Source organism: Oryzias latipes, chromosome 5 (genome assembly GCF_002234675.1).
Source record: "Oryzias latipes chromosome 5, ASM223467v1".
NCBI lineage: Eukaryota > Metazoa > Chordata > Actinopteri > Beloniformes > Adrianichthyidae > Oryzias > Oryzias latipes.
The window spans coordinates 23,091,530-23,105,402 of record NC_019863.2 but is presented as its reverse complement, the minus strand read 5'-3'; the positions used below and the strand labels follow the sequence as shown (position 1 = coordinate 23,105,402).

The following is a 13,873-nucleotide window of genomic DNA, read 5'->3' as shown; positions in this document are numbered from 1 at the left end:
ATAGTTCATGATCTGAAACTCTAAAATGTTGGCTGGTGACTGGCAAGAAAAGACGCAACAGAAGAGCACCCTGCAAAATCTGACCTTTACAGTCATTCTAACCATATGATCTATTTGTTCGAGCAAATTTTCACAAAAATGTTTTTTACTCTTCTTTTTTTGGCAGATTTTTCCCGTTCCGTTTTCGCATCTGACCAGCTGATGTCTAAGAGGTCATTAGGAATCCTTAAATCCATAAAGGGACATCCCGTCTGGTTCCCCTGATGCCAGGAAAGCTCGTTCTCTGAGGTATGAAGAACGAAGTCCAAAAAGAATAACAAACAGAATTACTAACTTTTTTCTAATTCCACCAAAACTCTATATAGAAGAGCACAAAAATCAAGTTAAGTAAGTTAAGTACTGTGAACAACATTCCAGCAAATGATGAATCAAACTTTGGGAGAGCATTATAACTACTGTACGCTAAGTCAGAGAAGGGGTGACACAGGTGGCGCCAACAGCAAACGTTGTTCTGAAGCGGAAAAGATGTCATAACTTATGTCACCCAATGTCAATAATGTCCCAATAGCCTTTGGGCTCAAAACTCCACCCCCACGTAAAATTATGGTCAAGTCGAAAAAGAAAATTCTGAATTGGCACCGTAAATTCACTGAATATGATGAGAGGTGGAGTAAGTGTCCCCTCCCCCGTTGCGTTTTAAACAGGAAGTACCTGCTGGCCCAAGAAGCCAAAATCCCATAGACCTCTAATGAGAAATATACAGCCATTACTCAGTCATTATGCCTGTTATTCACATTGGGCTCTGAAGGGTGCATTCAAGCAACCGCTTCTGATGAAAAGTCTATAAGTGGCGTGAATGCAAGTTTCGGGCTTTCACGTTCAAATCTCTCGCGTTCATGCATCGCTACGCATCGCTACCATTTTGGGCTCCAAGTACAAAACAAAGCGCTTTACTGATTAAATTAGGTCAAACTTGACCAATCGGGGACTGAAATTTGGTAGTGACGTATGGATGGCATCCTTTTTAATCCACAGACATGCCAACTGTTTAGAAATTGATCAAGGAGGAAAAATGAATAATTATGGTTTGTACCCAGCCCGATTTGCCACCAAGTCTTTCATAAATCGGAATAGAGCTGTGAAAGAAAAAGCCTGGAGCAGGATTTGCGATATTTGCATCACTTTGACCTTTCGCACTCATCTTATTCCAACTGTGAGTACATGTGCTAGTATCGGGAGTGACAGTCCAGTGTGAACATCGTTTGCTACATTTTTCCCCCCAAATATAGTTATTTCTGTAGTTCAAGTTATCCAAGTTTTAAACTGGCCAATCAGATGTCTCAATAAAGGTAGGTGGTGCCTGCTGGCCCTAATGTTTGAAACAGTTGATTGACAGATTTCGTGTAGCCTAGTTTTAAGTGGTTGGGGGTGTGGATTTCCAACAAGCTAACACCTGATTGGCAGGAATGGTTGCCATAGAAATGTTGACTCAGGCCGACTTGGACTAATCACAGCTTACTGACATTGTCTGGCTCCAGTCATTTTGCTGAAGGTGGAAATAAGTCGTTTTCTATTAGTGACGTCAAACGTAATCGAAAAGGGAAAACTGACTTCCGATAAAGATCTGTTACTTAAATGGGAGGAAAACTCCGTTTGTATCTAAAACCAGACTATAAAAGTCCATCAGCATATTATCCACTAGTCTGTAAGTTTTCTGTACATTAATACTTGAACTCCAAGCCTTTTTCTGCTGCTCAAACCTCATCAAATAACGTTCAGTACAAAGGTTAGTTGGGTTCAAGATTAAAGGGGAAAACATGAAACGAGTGCAAAGTATTGTGAAAGCACGCATGTGAATCACAGAGGCAGATGTTGTAACATCAGTGCAACCTTTCTCTGCAGTCCACCATATTTACTCCCGCCCACGCCACCACAAGGCGCCTAACCATGCAGGTTAGGGAAGTTTGCTAAAAGAAGTCTCTCTAACTTAGGAGGAACAGAGCATTAACAGAGGTCAAATGAAGGGAATTTCATAAAAGGAAGCTTGGGCGTGTTTGTTTCATCAAAGGGAAGGATGAGGCGGTTTGCTGAGGAAACAACAAAAAAGCGCAGCGCGTTAAACCGCAGACCAGACAAGTTAGTCTTGTGTTCAGAGGGATTAAAAAACGTTTTACATGTCGCTCCAAATCTGGAATTAACAGGAATGTGCAACAACTCTGCTGCTGTTGTGTCACACTTACCGCTTACCTTTGAGCTAAGCGATCTCTAAACTATGGCTGTAAAACCAGACTTTGTCTGAGAAAATTATAAACTGCTCTGTAGTTTTTCTATATGTTATGAGACAGTTATTAAAATAATTGTGCATTTTGTGGCACAAGCTCCAGATTTGGCAATAGATATTCCTTAGAATCTCCTAGTTAAGAAAAGTATGTTAGCCAAGCTTTTAAAATATAAATAATATATTTTATGACTTCTGATGAAATACTTTAATATATGACTGAATTTTGTGCATGAACTGCCCTTATTGTTGAGACTGGGGCAAATTGACACTAAATTATTTTTTTAAAAATTGGGTGTACGGCCGCCATCTTTACAAATGCCTACCATTTTGGATTTAAGTTGTGGCTAAAATACTTTTCTGAAAGGTGTTTGTACCAAAAAATGCACAATTTATTGGAAACATCAGCCTAACTGGCTCTACTAACAATCCTTACAGAGGCTTGGAAATGTCAAAGCGCTGCAAATTTTGAAAATCTTGCTCCAGGATTATTCTTTCGCAGCTCAATTCCAACATATGAAAGACTTGCTGTCATAAAATTTCAGTCGGGCGCAAACCGCAAATATTAAATTCTCCTCTTTCATTAATTTTCAAACAGTGGGCATTGCTGTGAATTAAAAGGAACGCCATCCATACATCACTACTAAGTCCGAGTCTCTGATTGGTCAAAGTTCAACTGGTTTAACCTTCAACGTGCGTTCAATGGCTGAACAATGCTTCATTGGTGATTTTTAATCGTCACTAGGTGTGCGGCTCGTGTGGCCCTGCAACAGACCGGTGAACTGGTCAGGGTATACCTAACCTTCACCCAACTGTATTTGGGATAGGCTCCAGCAACACCGTGACTTCAAAAGGGATTTGGCAGGTTCAGATGATGGATGGATGGATGGATCAGTTTGCCAGAAACCAATTCTGCAAGACGAGTTGTTCGCTTTTCCCCCCAGTCGTTCACGTTCAGCGTTTTATTTAAAAAAATAAAACGCTTAAACCAAAGTCAAAATGTACTTTTTTTGCCTGAGAACAAAAAGAAAAACAAATAAACCCAGAACTAATGAGGTAGATGGATTTCACATTGAGTAGCAGTGTTTGTGTTTCTTCAAAAAAAATAATGAGGATGAGTTTGCTGAGGGCAAAACTTCCCAGCCTGAATCTACTGATTCTGTCAGCCTCGGTCAAAACAAGGCCATCCCACTTCAGTAAAAAATGAAAAATGCTGTTAAAAAAGCAACTCAATGCAAACTGCACAGATCTGTTTGTTTGTTGATTTTTTTCGCCATCAGCAGCCAAAGAAAACAGCCGTGTTCGAGTACGAGGAAGCAAGAGATTACAGTGGTGGAGAATCCGGTTTGTGACTGTCTCTCATAAACTAGAGTACAATTGCAGCTTTGAAGCAATGATTGCCTTAAAGAACGGGGCTGTGCACAGAAGGAAAGACAGGTCTTGTGCCACAACACCCAGCCCACCACAACTGGAGGAAAATATCCATTTTCTCTAGACACTCTTAAAGCAGGGGTGTAAGGCTACGTTCACAATGCAGGGCTTAATGCTCAATTCCGATTTTTTTAAATCTACGGGCATGCTGCGAGCGACAGGTCGTAGCAAACAGTTATGGAACAGGCAACTATAAAGTAGGTGAGACATAGGCATGTCTTACATAAGAGCTGTTCATGTGATAAATGTGTGCTTCTTGCTTGTCCTGTACAGGTAAGCCCATATCTCGCCCAATATTTCTATGACCTGTACTGGTGAATTGGACTGTAGCTTTAGGCTAAAACAACTTGAGAAAATAATTTCCCAACTCTGGTTGTGTTTTATAATCTCCGCAACTGTCCAAAATATTTTCATTTCTAACACATAATATTCTTTGGGCTGCCGTAACTCTTTAAGCGTTTACACAATTAACAAAATTCCAGGGGATTCGGAAACAGAGTAAAAGCAGCTTTGCACCGATATGAGAGGCCGCTTTTCTCCGTGCCAGTATCTCCTGATGTATGTTGATTGCGTAAGCAGTCAAAGAGTTACAGTAGTTCAAAAGGCGAGTGTTTCGTGCGTGTCGCCTCTCTGGTATTAAGCTACATGCAAACTACCTACGGCATCACCGCATTCAAGCGACCACTTTCAAAGAAAAGTCTTCATAAACGTGCGTATATGTGCATTTATTTTAGTATTTTAATATAGCTTTGATTTGGTTTTTTCCTACCTTATTTTTCCACTGCTGTAAAGTTTTTTAATCATTTTATAAGCCAATGCAATTTTACTCCTTTAGTGAGCCTGGATGCAAACTTTTTTCTTCCTTTTTCTGCATCTTGTCATTAAAAATTGACTGTAACATGATAGAGAATATGACATAATTGATATAACTGTAAATTTAAATTTGACCAGAATGGCTAGATTATCTCTGTGTTTCAGATGGGGCACATCCTTTTGCTGCTTTTCAAGCCGCTCCGGGTGCACTGGTACTTCATTCTGTTCGTCAGGAGCTTCCTGAAAGTCCTGCTGTTTTTGCTCCTGCTGTCAAAAATGAGCAGCTTTTCAAGTGTTATTGATGTTGTCGTAATGACTGCTAAATATAACTCTTGTACTTGTCGTTGACTGGAGGGAAAGTCTTCTCTAGTTTCAAATGTTGCATTTTTTTTAAAGCATTTGAATACAGACACTGCATTGTTTTGTGTGGCTGCATTAAAATACGGTGTGGCTAATTCAATATAACTTGCTAAAAACTGATAAAAATCAGACTCTCCTCCTTCAGGTGAAGATCGGGTTGTGAAGGATGGTGCAGGAAGGATTGGCCCCTCTGTTTGGCCCCATGCTCTGCTGCCACTAGCTTGGCGGTAGGGTGGGAGCTGAGGGCGGATTTGTGTGACATTTCCTTTGAGGCTGAGATGCCACATCAGGTTCCTTCCTCCCTCTTGTCGTGTCTTATCTCCAGCGTTTATCCCTGATCCCTCGCCAACCCCCGTGTCGCGTCTTGCCTCGTCTTTCTGCCCTCGTATCTCTCCTCTGTGCTTCTCCTGGTTTTTTTCTTTGTCACTCCGGCGCGAGCGAGCAACAGAAAATGAGAGGACGAGTAACTGATGTTGTTACCATGGCAACTGCATCTCTGAGCTTCACCGGCCCTCTCTCCCTCTCATCCTGCCTCCTCTTCCCCTGCTTACATTAAAGCTTACCTCTGATGAGGATGAAGAAGGTGGAAAAAGGCGGTGCTCCTGTTTTACTTTGGAAGGGTAGGGGCAGCTTTTCATGCTTTCTCCAAACCAACCTTCCCTTCTGTGACACAGCGTGCCTCCTTCTCTGACAAATAATTATTACTGATGGCAGATATCAAAAGGTTGTACAATAAAGAAAACGTGCCGTTTGAGCGTCTTTCTTCTTCTCGGCGGAGCTCTCCATCAGATCCTTGATGAAGGCAATTGTGCTTAATGATCTGTTCCAGGAAATGAATGCCTTTGAACGGCTCCTCTGCCTTACTTGCTAACATCAATCTCAGCTAATTTGCCAATTAATCTGATTCCAGAAGATGTTTTAATAAGCGGGCTTCACTGAACAAAAATGAACTCCAAGTTAAAATATTTTGCAGGTTTGTCGTGCGTGCCTCATCGTGTCTGTGTGTGCGTGACGCAGCAGAGCATTCTGGGTTAAGGAAGCCTGTTGAGAACACTTCACAGAAGCAGCAACTATTGATTTGGTTTCATGGTTGTTTGCATGGTTTCAATGTTGGCAGCACAGAAATGAGAAACTTTTAAATTTTTTCAAAAGATTGGAGGTGTTTTTATTTTCTGGAGCTGTTAGCCAAACAGAAAGATGTCTCAAATAGCAGTTAAAAGATATTACCATAGTTTCTGCATTACAGTATAAGATGCACTGGATTATAAGCTACATGTTAGCCGTGTTAGCGTGTTTATAATGAAACCCAACCAAACATTCTGACAGAGCGCTGTGTACCTCTTAAAAATCGCTAAATCAGTAAACACAATTGGAATGAATCCATATAAGGCGTTCCAAATTTTAAAAAAAATAAGGAAAAGGGTTTTAAGTGGGCCTCATTGTGCGGAATTCCGCACAATAAGGCCCACTTAAAACCTGTACTGCATTTTAAAATACAGTACATGTCTTCAAATAACTTAGTAAAAGTAAAAAGGATATATTTTAAGATGTAAATGACCAAAATCACAAAAACACAAATTATAAAAGTAAACATTTCTAATTTGAAATGTATTTTTGTGTGTACATGAAGTGTTAGACATACTGTATGTGCATAACATAACTAACTGTGTTGAGTTGAAAAAAAATTCCACTGGCTATTAGCGATCTAACTCTTCCTCAAGATTATTTAGCATGCTAGCATTAGCATGTTTCTTTTTTTCTGTTTTATAAGAAACGAGGACAAAATGACTTTGGCACCTTTTAGTCATTTAAGTAGATCTGTGTTGTGAAAATAAGACAAAACATTTCAAAGAGACTCAGATTTGCAAATGGAACCAACTTTTAGTGTCAATAAAATTAGTAACCAATAAAAATGCATTATGGGTAATGAAGTTCTGTAACACTGTCAAGTTCAGTGACAGTGTTTACATTGAAAAAAAAGATTATTTGTTTACTTTTTGAGTAAATATCAATGACATAGCATTTTAATCCGCTTTTAAAGTCTGATCAGTTTTGTGAATTAGCAAACATTTTATTTTAAATCAATACATTTATTCTTCATAAGAAGAATAACTTGCAGCTAAAAGAGGATCTTATGCAATGTTTTGCTGAAGCTCCTCTACATTTCTCACATTTTTAAACCCTAAAATGTGTCAATGACTAAAGCGTCTGTCCCTTTATCTTAACGCTTTTGTCTAAGTTCACATGATCATGTGTCGCTGCAAAGCAACACAAGAGCAAAACAGTATCACAGGAGCTGCCAACAAAAAAACGCAGCTACTAAAGCTCTCCTCTCTTCTTTTGTTGAGTGCAGCTGACAAAGTGCTTATTTATAACCATCAGAAAATCCTCACATAGGCTAAACACACCATGTAACCATGACTACCAAGCTAAACCAGGAGAATGTGGAAAATAATACACTGCGTCAAGGAAGAGTAGTTTTTTGGTGAATACTTTAAAAAGGTCTAAAGAGATGGTATATGGTTCTTTATCTATCTAAGATCGCAAGTTGGAATCCCACCTTCTCTTCCCATGTGTCGAAGTGTCTTAGGGCAAGACAGTAAACCCCACGATGCTCCTGGTTGTCTGTTTTGCATCGTCAGTGTGCTAGACACAATAAATGAGATTCTAAAGAATCCATTTGCTGAAGCAATCATGCTACAGCAGAAAATCTTATCAGTGCTTACCAACTCTAAAAAGACTGAAATTAATTGCAAAAATAAGGAAAAGGCTAGTTTATCAATCTTTACAAAAAATGTCTTACAAAAACACTTATGGAGGCTAAAAATTGTATACATTTTAAGTGTTTAAAGCTACATGTTAAGCTAAAAATAAATGATCTGTAAAGTAGTAAGATTATGTGAAAGAATGCTTAAATTGTGCTCCAAATATTATTATATTATATAGTATTATAAATTTGCGTACAAGTTAAAACTTCTTTAATTCTGCTTAAGAGTTCTCAGCAGAAAGGTGGTCAGATAAAAAAACTCTAGCCTAACTAAAAAATGATACGCTAATGCTAATTTAATATAAACAGAGGTGTAAATACTAAGTCAAATTACTATTTTTTAATGTTGCTAACTTATTCAAAAATACCTTATCAATTCTAAATAAACAATGAAAAGTAACAAAAAGAGGGTGATCATTGCTATTGATATTGTTAATAATTAACGCGCTAAAAACACAGAAATAATACATTTCCACAACATAACCTGTTACTAACCTTTTTCCCTCATCAACCCGGTGCTAACAGATTAAGTAAACTATTATTTTTCAAACTTTAACTCTGCTTAACAGTTTTTACCAGACAGGAGGAGCATGCAACTTCCCTTTTAGCGCGTCCTTGTGTCCCTTCAAAATAAAAGGCACTACCACGTTGTGCAAAAAACTAAATAAATAAAATAAAATTAGTAATGGGATGAATCTTGAGGTAATTTACATAATTTTCTTTAACAAAACAGAAAGCAACATTCTCTCATGGACCACCCTTCCAAGAATTTGGTGCTGTCGGAAGGAAGCTTCTTTTTCCGTCCGTTTGCTTCCTTTGCTTAAATCTCAGATGCAGTTTGACGGTCACATCTACCCATCAAGCTTGTGACAAAAACATTGATTTAGCATCCCAGAGGCGAGTCGGGCCAGCAGCGAGCAGGAAATGAGTCCCTGAGCCGACATAACAATCCAAGCTTTACTTTTGTCTCCAAGGATGGGGAAAATTAATTTCTGTCAAATCGCTGGGATTCGGCATGATGGGACTGTTAGCACAGCAGGGGAGGTAGAGGAGAAAAAAGAGTTCACACTCCTTTAACCACTTTCAAAATGTCAAGACCCTCTCTGTTAGTTGAGGGCGGGGGGCTGTCTCTGCTCTAACCCAGTGTGAAGAGGCTGTGATGAGGCCGTGCTGATGTGATTGGCTGTGTGGAGAGCAAATGGACCACCGGGGTCGCCAAGATACTTAGTTATGACCAAGATCTGCCTTTGTGAGATTATTCTCTGAGTCAAGGACATGTTCACACCTTACCTAGCCTTACTCCATTCAATTCCAGGTCACCTTTGAGTTTTCTTTACTTAGAATATCTCAGTAATCGTGAAAGAAATTCATCCTGAACTCCATTAAAAGAGAAATGTCTTTTAAGATATTTACCTGAAGAGGCTTTCATTTTCTCACTTGAATAAGATAAAAAAGAGCCAATTGCTATCCTTTTAATTAAAGTTTAAATGTTTTGTCTTTATTTTTTTTAATATGTATTCTCTTTTATATTGTAGGCTTTCATCTGGCAGCGTATTACGCCACAAAGTGGAGGAAAAATCTTTGTAAAATTTCAGATAATTTTTTAGTCCTTCCCAAAATTATTCATACCTCTGATGATAAAGTCATTTGGGTGTACACTGCATGTGAAACAGATTTTTTACAAACTTAGCTAATTAAAAAAAAAAGAAATTTAAAAAAATATATGTGCTTGTTATTCTAATTCCATGAAATCATACATTGGATTGTATACAGAATCAGTTAAGACAATTATCCTAAACCTTAATTGTTTACCCTGAACAGCTATTACTCTGTCATTACATTTGTCAGAATAACCATTTTTCCTCTGAAACCTCTTTTTAATATGTTCTTGTTAATCCTAAACTCTTTTCACAATATTTTTTCTTAAATGCAAGTTAAAATGTTAGTCAAATGTTTGAAATGTTTTACAGATTCTCTTTTATTATATTTTTATTATATTTTATTATTTATCTCTTTTTTTAAAGTCCTAGTGGACGTCCAACAAGCTCAGTCCTGATTGGTGAGAGTGGTTACCATTGAAGTGTTGACTCAACCTAGTCGTACCCATCACCGCTAACTGACTATGGGTGTGTCCAAATTTGACGGCTTCATGCTTCAATGACCACAGCCTTCCTGGGCGACGTTGGCCGGGTCCTTCGTCGAGCGGGGAGGCCGGATGTTAACGGCTGTGAATTTGGACGGGTCTAGCCGTCAAATAATTCCAGCTGTTACATGGGGAATGTCCTGTCGCCTAGCAACCGTGAGTCCCGAACAGAGAGGAGTAGTGAAAAAGGTGTAATTATCTCCAACTCTGAGTCCCGCTTCACAGTCCGCTCTGGTTGTCAGAAAATCTCCGGGTTCTGCTGCAATGCATCTTGGGATATGGACAGCATAGAAGGATGCACCAGACCAATCCTTGAAATAGGGAAAATAGGGCCGTATTCATTGGCCGCATTTGAAGGAGTTGTTGAATTTGCACAGCACTTGTCGCGGCGCTGTGACGTAAGCAGCCCAGGAAGAACGCAGCTCTCGAATTTGGACACACCCATCACCTGTCTCCAACATGGCAGCGTCCGTATCACAAAAAAAAAATGGTGACGGATTTGACTTCATTAGGTTGGAGCTGGAAGTAAGCCATTTTCTATGGGTGAAGTCAGACTCACTTGGGCCGCTTCTCTGATACAGTCAACAGTTTTTGCCTACAAAAAATGTCAAACACTCATTTAACTATTTACAAGCCTGTTTTTCTATTTTCCCCATCATTTTTGGATGAAGAGTAGCTATAGTTGCTGTATTGGATGGGCTGTCGGTAGCATCCAGGCACAGGTCCAGATTGATACGAACAACATAAACAGTCGCCAAGGGACAGTTGGACAAAAAAAAAAAAAAAAAAAGATCCTCTAACATGGTTCAATGCTGATTGGTTAATGTAAAAAGGCACGCTCAGTAGTTCAACCCAATCTCTGCCAGCTACGGAATAACAGGCTTCACATTACTTGGAAAAACAATTACTCCTCCCAGATCGATGTCTTTATTTCCCAGAGATCATTGCTGATGTACACGCCTGAACGAGTGTCAGATTCTCCTGCAGCGTGGGTCACATTTCAGATGATCAGTTCATAAACCGTCTACTCGCAGCACTTGGCTAATGCTTATCTTCTTAATAACTTTGGGAGCATAAAGGTGGATTTTGCGCATCACTTCAACTATTTTGGCCCAGGTCTTTGTTTTTTTGATGAATGATAAAAATCTGTTCATCTATGGCGTCTGTTTTAGTTAATGTTTCATTTTCCTTCCACACTCATGTCACTCTGGACACTCCGACAGCTCAGTTAGTCAAACTGCGTCCCTGGATCGTCGCCATCTCTCCTTCAAGACAGCCTCTGTTTTGACTTGTTCCTGCTTCTTGAAACGACAGAACGAGTTCCTCTGTTATTTGCGCCTCTGCTTTCCTCCACCCCCTAAACTCTGGCTGTAGACGGGCACAAATTTTCCTGGAAAATGGTTGCAACATAACATCAAGCACATGTGTTATGCTATGTACACGTTCCAAGCACGTTCCAAAATGTGCGTTTAGCCCATGGTGTTCAGAAGCGAGAGGCTTCCTCTTTTTCTGATTGTCTACTGTTTAAAAGCGCATGTCCGCCACCTACAGAAAGAGGCTTTGTGCGAAATGTCCAAGTGGTCTAAATCTCGCAATTTGTGCACAAAATGGAAATGGTTTGGTTCATTACTAGCGTCCTCACAATGGTGGATATGGTTCATCATCAGGTCAGGAGAGTTGCCTGCTTGCCTTGCTATGTCACTACCAATTATTCAACCTTTTTTTACTTAAAATACAAACACAAAATGAAAATAAACACAAAAATTAAAAATAAACAAATAAAACAAAAATGGTGTGCTTAAAAAGGAATGTGTTGAAGAAAAAATCTTGTATGTTCCCACCCCCTTTTTGCAAAGCCTTATATTGTACATAAATCTGTTTACAGTTATTCATTCTCAAAACCTTCAATTTACCCTCTGTACTATAACACTGAAGCAAAAGTGACATTTGTTCTTATTGATCATTTCTAGCCATGTAAAGCTTCATCAGTGATGTCTTGTATGGTTTTCAATAGCACAAATGAAAGTTTCAATGAGAGTTTTGAATGCAGAAGCCCAGAACGTGAGTTTTCATTGAAAGTGGCCTTTGAACCCGCGTTGCGGAAGGCTTCAGACATAAATCACTCAAATTAAATGACATTGTTTTGCAAATACTTTGAGATATTGATATGTTTACCATATCCTCAGCTTACCGACACGTTTTGGTGGACGAACAGAGAAAGCCAAGAACTTGGAGACAAAAAACAGAAGATTTTAGGAGTCCTCCCAGGCAGAAGGGGGCGCCAGCAGGCATGCAGGACTCAGCCTCTGACAACAAAATGGCCAAACAGGTGAGCAAGAACCCAGTTTGAGACAATCCACTGACTTCCAAGTACTTTCGTCGATAAATATGAAACGTGGCATTTATTTGTAGTGCAAAGGCTAATTTTCCAAAATGAAAAGATTTTTCCTCTTTGATTTAGTTCCATAAAAATTCAAATCTTGTTTTATGAAATGTATAGCAAACTCATAAAAAATGTTTTTGGATTGTGTCTGTTGTTACATTTTTAGATTTAGCAGAATTATTAAACATTCGACAGTTTCAGTCAAAACAAGTTTAAAACTTCAAGATTAAACTTATAATGAATTTCGAATTGATTTCAAGGTGAAACATAACGTGAAAATTAAATTGGTTGAAAGAAAAGGTTGCCCAAGAAATAAAAGTCAAAATGTAAAAAATTTGGCAAAAAAAAGAAGTTTTTTTAACATTGCTATTAGGAAAATGTAATTTAAAGATCAAATAAAAAGACAAGATATATTATTTACATTTAAAGACAAAATTCTTTGCAGTTTAGTAATTTTAGTATTTTTACCTCATTTTATAAGAACAGAAGGTGGACTTAAAATTGTTCATTCATTCATTCATTCATCATCTTTACCATTTATTCCCTTTTGGGGTCACGGGGTTGCTGGAGCCTATCCCAGCCTCTTGCGCATAGGCAAGGGATGCCCTGGACAGTTTGCCAGTCTGTCGCATGTCAAGCATGTTTTTGGACGGTGGGAGGAAGCCGGAGATCCCAGAGAAAACCCATGCATGCACGGGGAGAACATGCAAACTCCACACAGAAAGGTCCCCCATTGATCTTGTGTTTTTCATGTCCCCCAGCCAGGACTTGAACCGGGGGCCTTCTTGCTGTGAGGCAAGAGCGCTAACCACTGCGCCACCGTGCAGCCCACTTAAAATTGTCTTTATATTTAAAAAATAAAATCCACAGTGTGTTTTATAATCTGGTGCACCTTGCTTTTCAAATAATACAGTATTTTGTCAACATTTATTTATTATTCAATGTCAAAACCACATTTTAATCCATTTTTCCTCACCTGTGAACTTATTTGTTAGAGCCCTTGTCCTTCCAAATTTGAATTTTGAATTAGAATCCCTCAAATTATGACTTAAATTCAGTCTCAATTATTTTTTTATATATCAAGTATCTTTATTCTAAAAAACCAGACTATATAAAAACTGACAATACTGGAGGTGTTGTAACAGTTTAGAGTAGCTGTGTATCCATTGACTATGAAATTGCACTAGTTGGATTTACAATATTAAATTTGTCAAATGGAAACACGACAATTTAAAAAAACCCTCACATTTATTGAAACCATTTTTTCATTCTCTTGGAGGAGGTGGTTTTTGAGGCATATCAAAATTGGCATATTTCGCAAAACTGCTATGGAAACCCTTTTTTTCCCGTATTAAACGAGTCATGTGACCCACCAACATAGGGCACTGGGCTTCTTGGTCAGAACTGACTGCAGAGCGGGCACCAAAAGAGATCCCGCAGCGTCACCTAGCTCATCAAAAGTTGAGCGTGTCATGCGGAATTGATGAACAGCTCCTCTGTAAAATCAACAACAAAGATTTTCCAAAATCCTCCAGCGTGTTAAGGAGCTCGCCGCTCCGTGGTCTGAATCGCATGCAGACATCTCGTTAGATAGATGATGATGAGCACTAGTGATGTGGCAATTGTTCACATCCGTTGACGTGTTTTTGAATAACTTGTTGTGTTAGTCACATAAATATGATTTTTTAGAAACAGACT

The 13,873-nt window shown here is 38.9% G+C and overlaps 1 protein-coding gene across 1 annotated transcript in view; it reads left to right on the top strand.

The window, feature by feature from the left end:
• Nucleotides 1–13,873, top strand: part of LOC101167284 (band 4.1-like protein 1) — a 77,289-nt gene that overhangs the window by 36,811 nt on the left and 26,605 nt on the right. Inside the window, exons 2-3 of the mRNA XM_023954670.1 lie at nt 167–288; nt 11,979–12,121. Of these exons, the coding sequence (XP_023810438.1) occupies nt 12,083–12,121 (39 nt within the window). The 5' untranslated portion in view covers nt 167–288; nt 11,979–12,082. The remainder of the gene's footprint in view (nt 1–166; nt 289–11,978; nt 12,122–13,873) is intronic.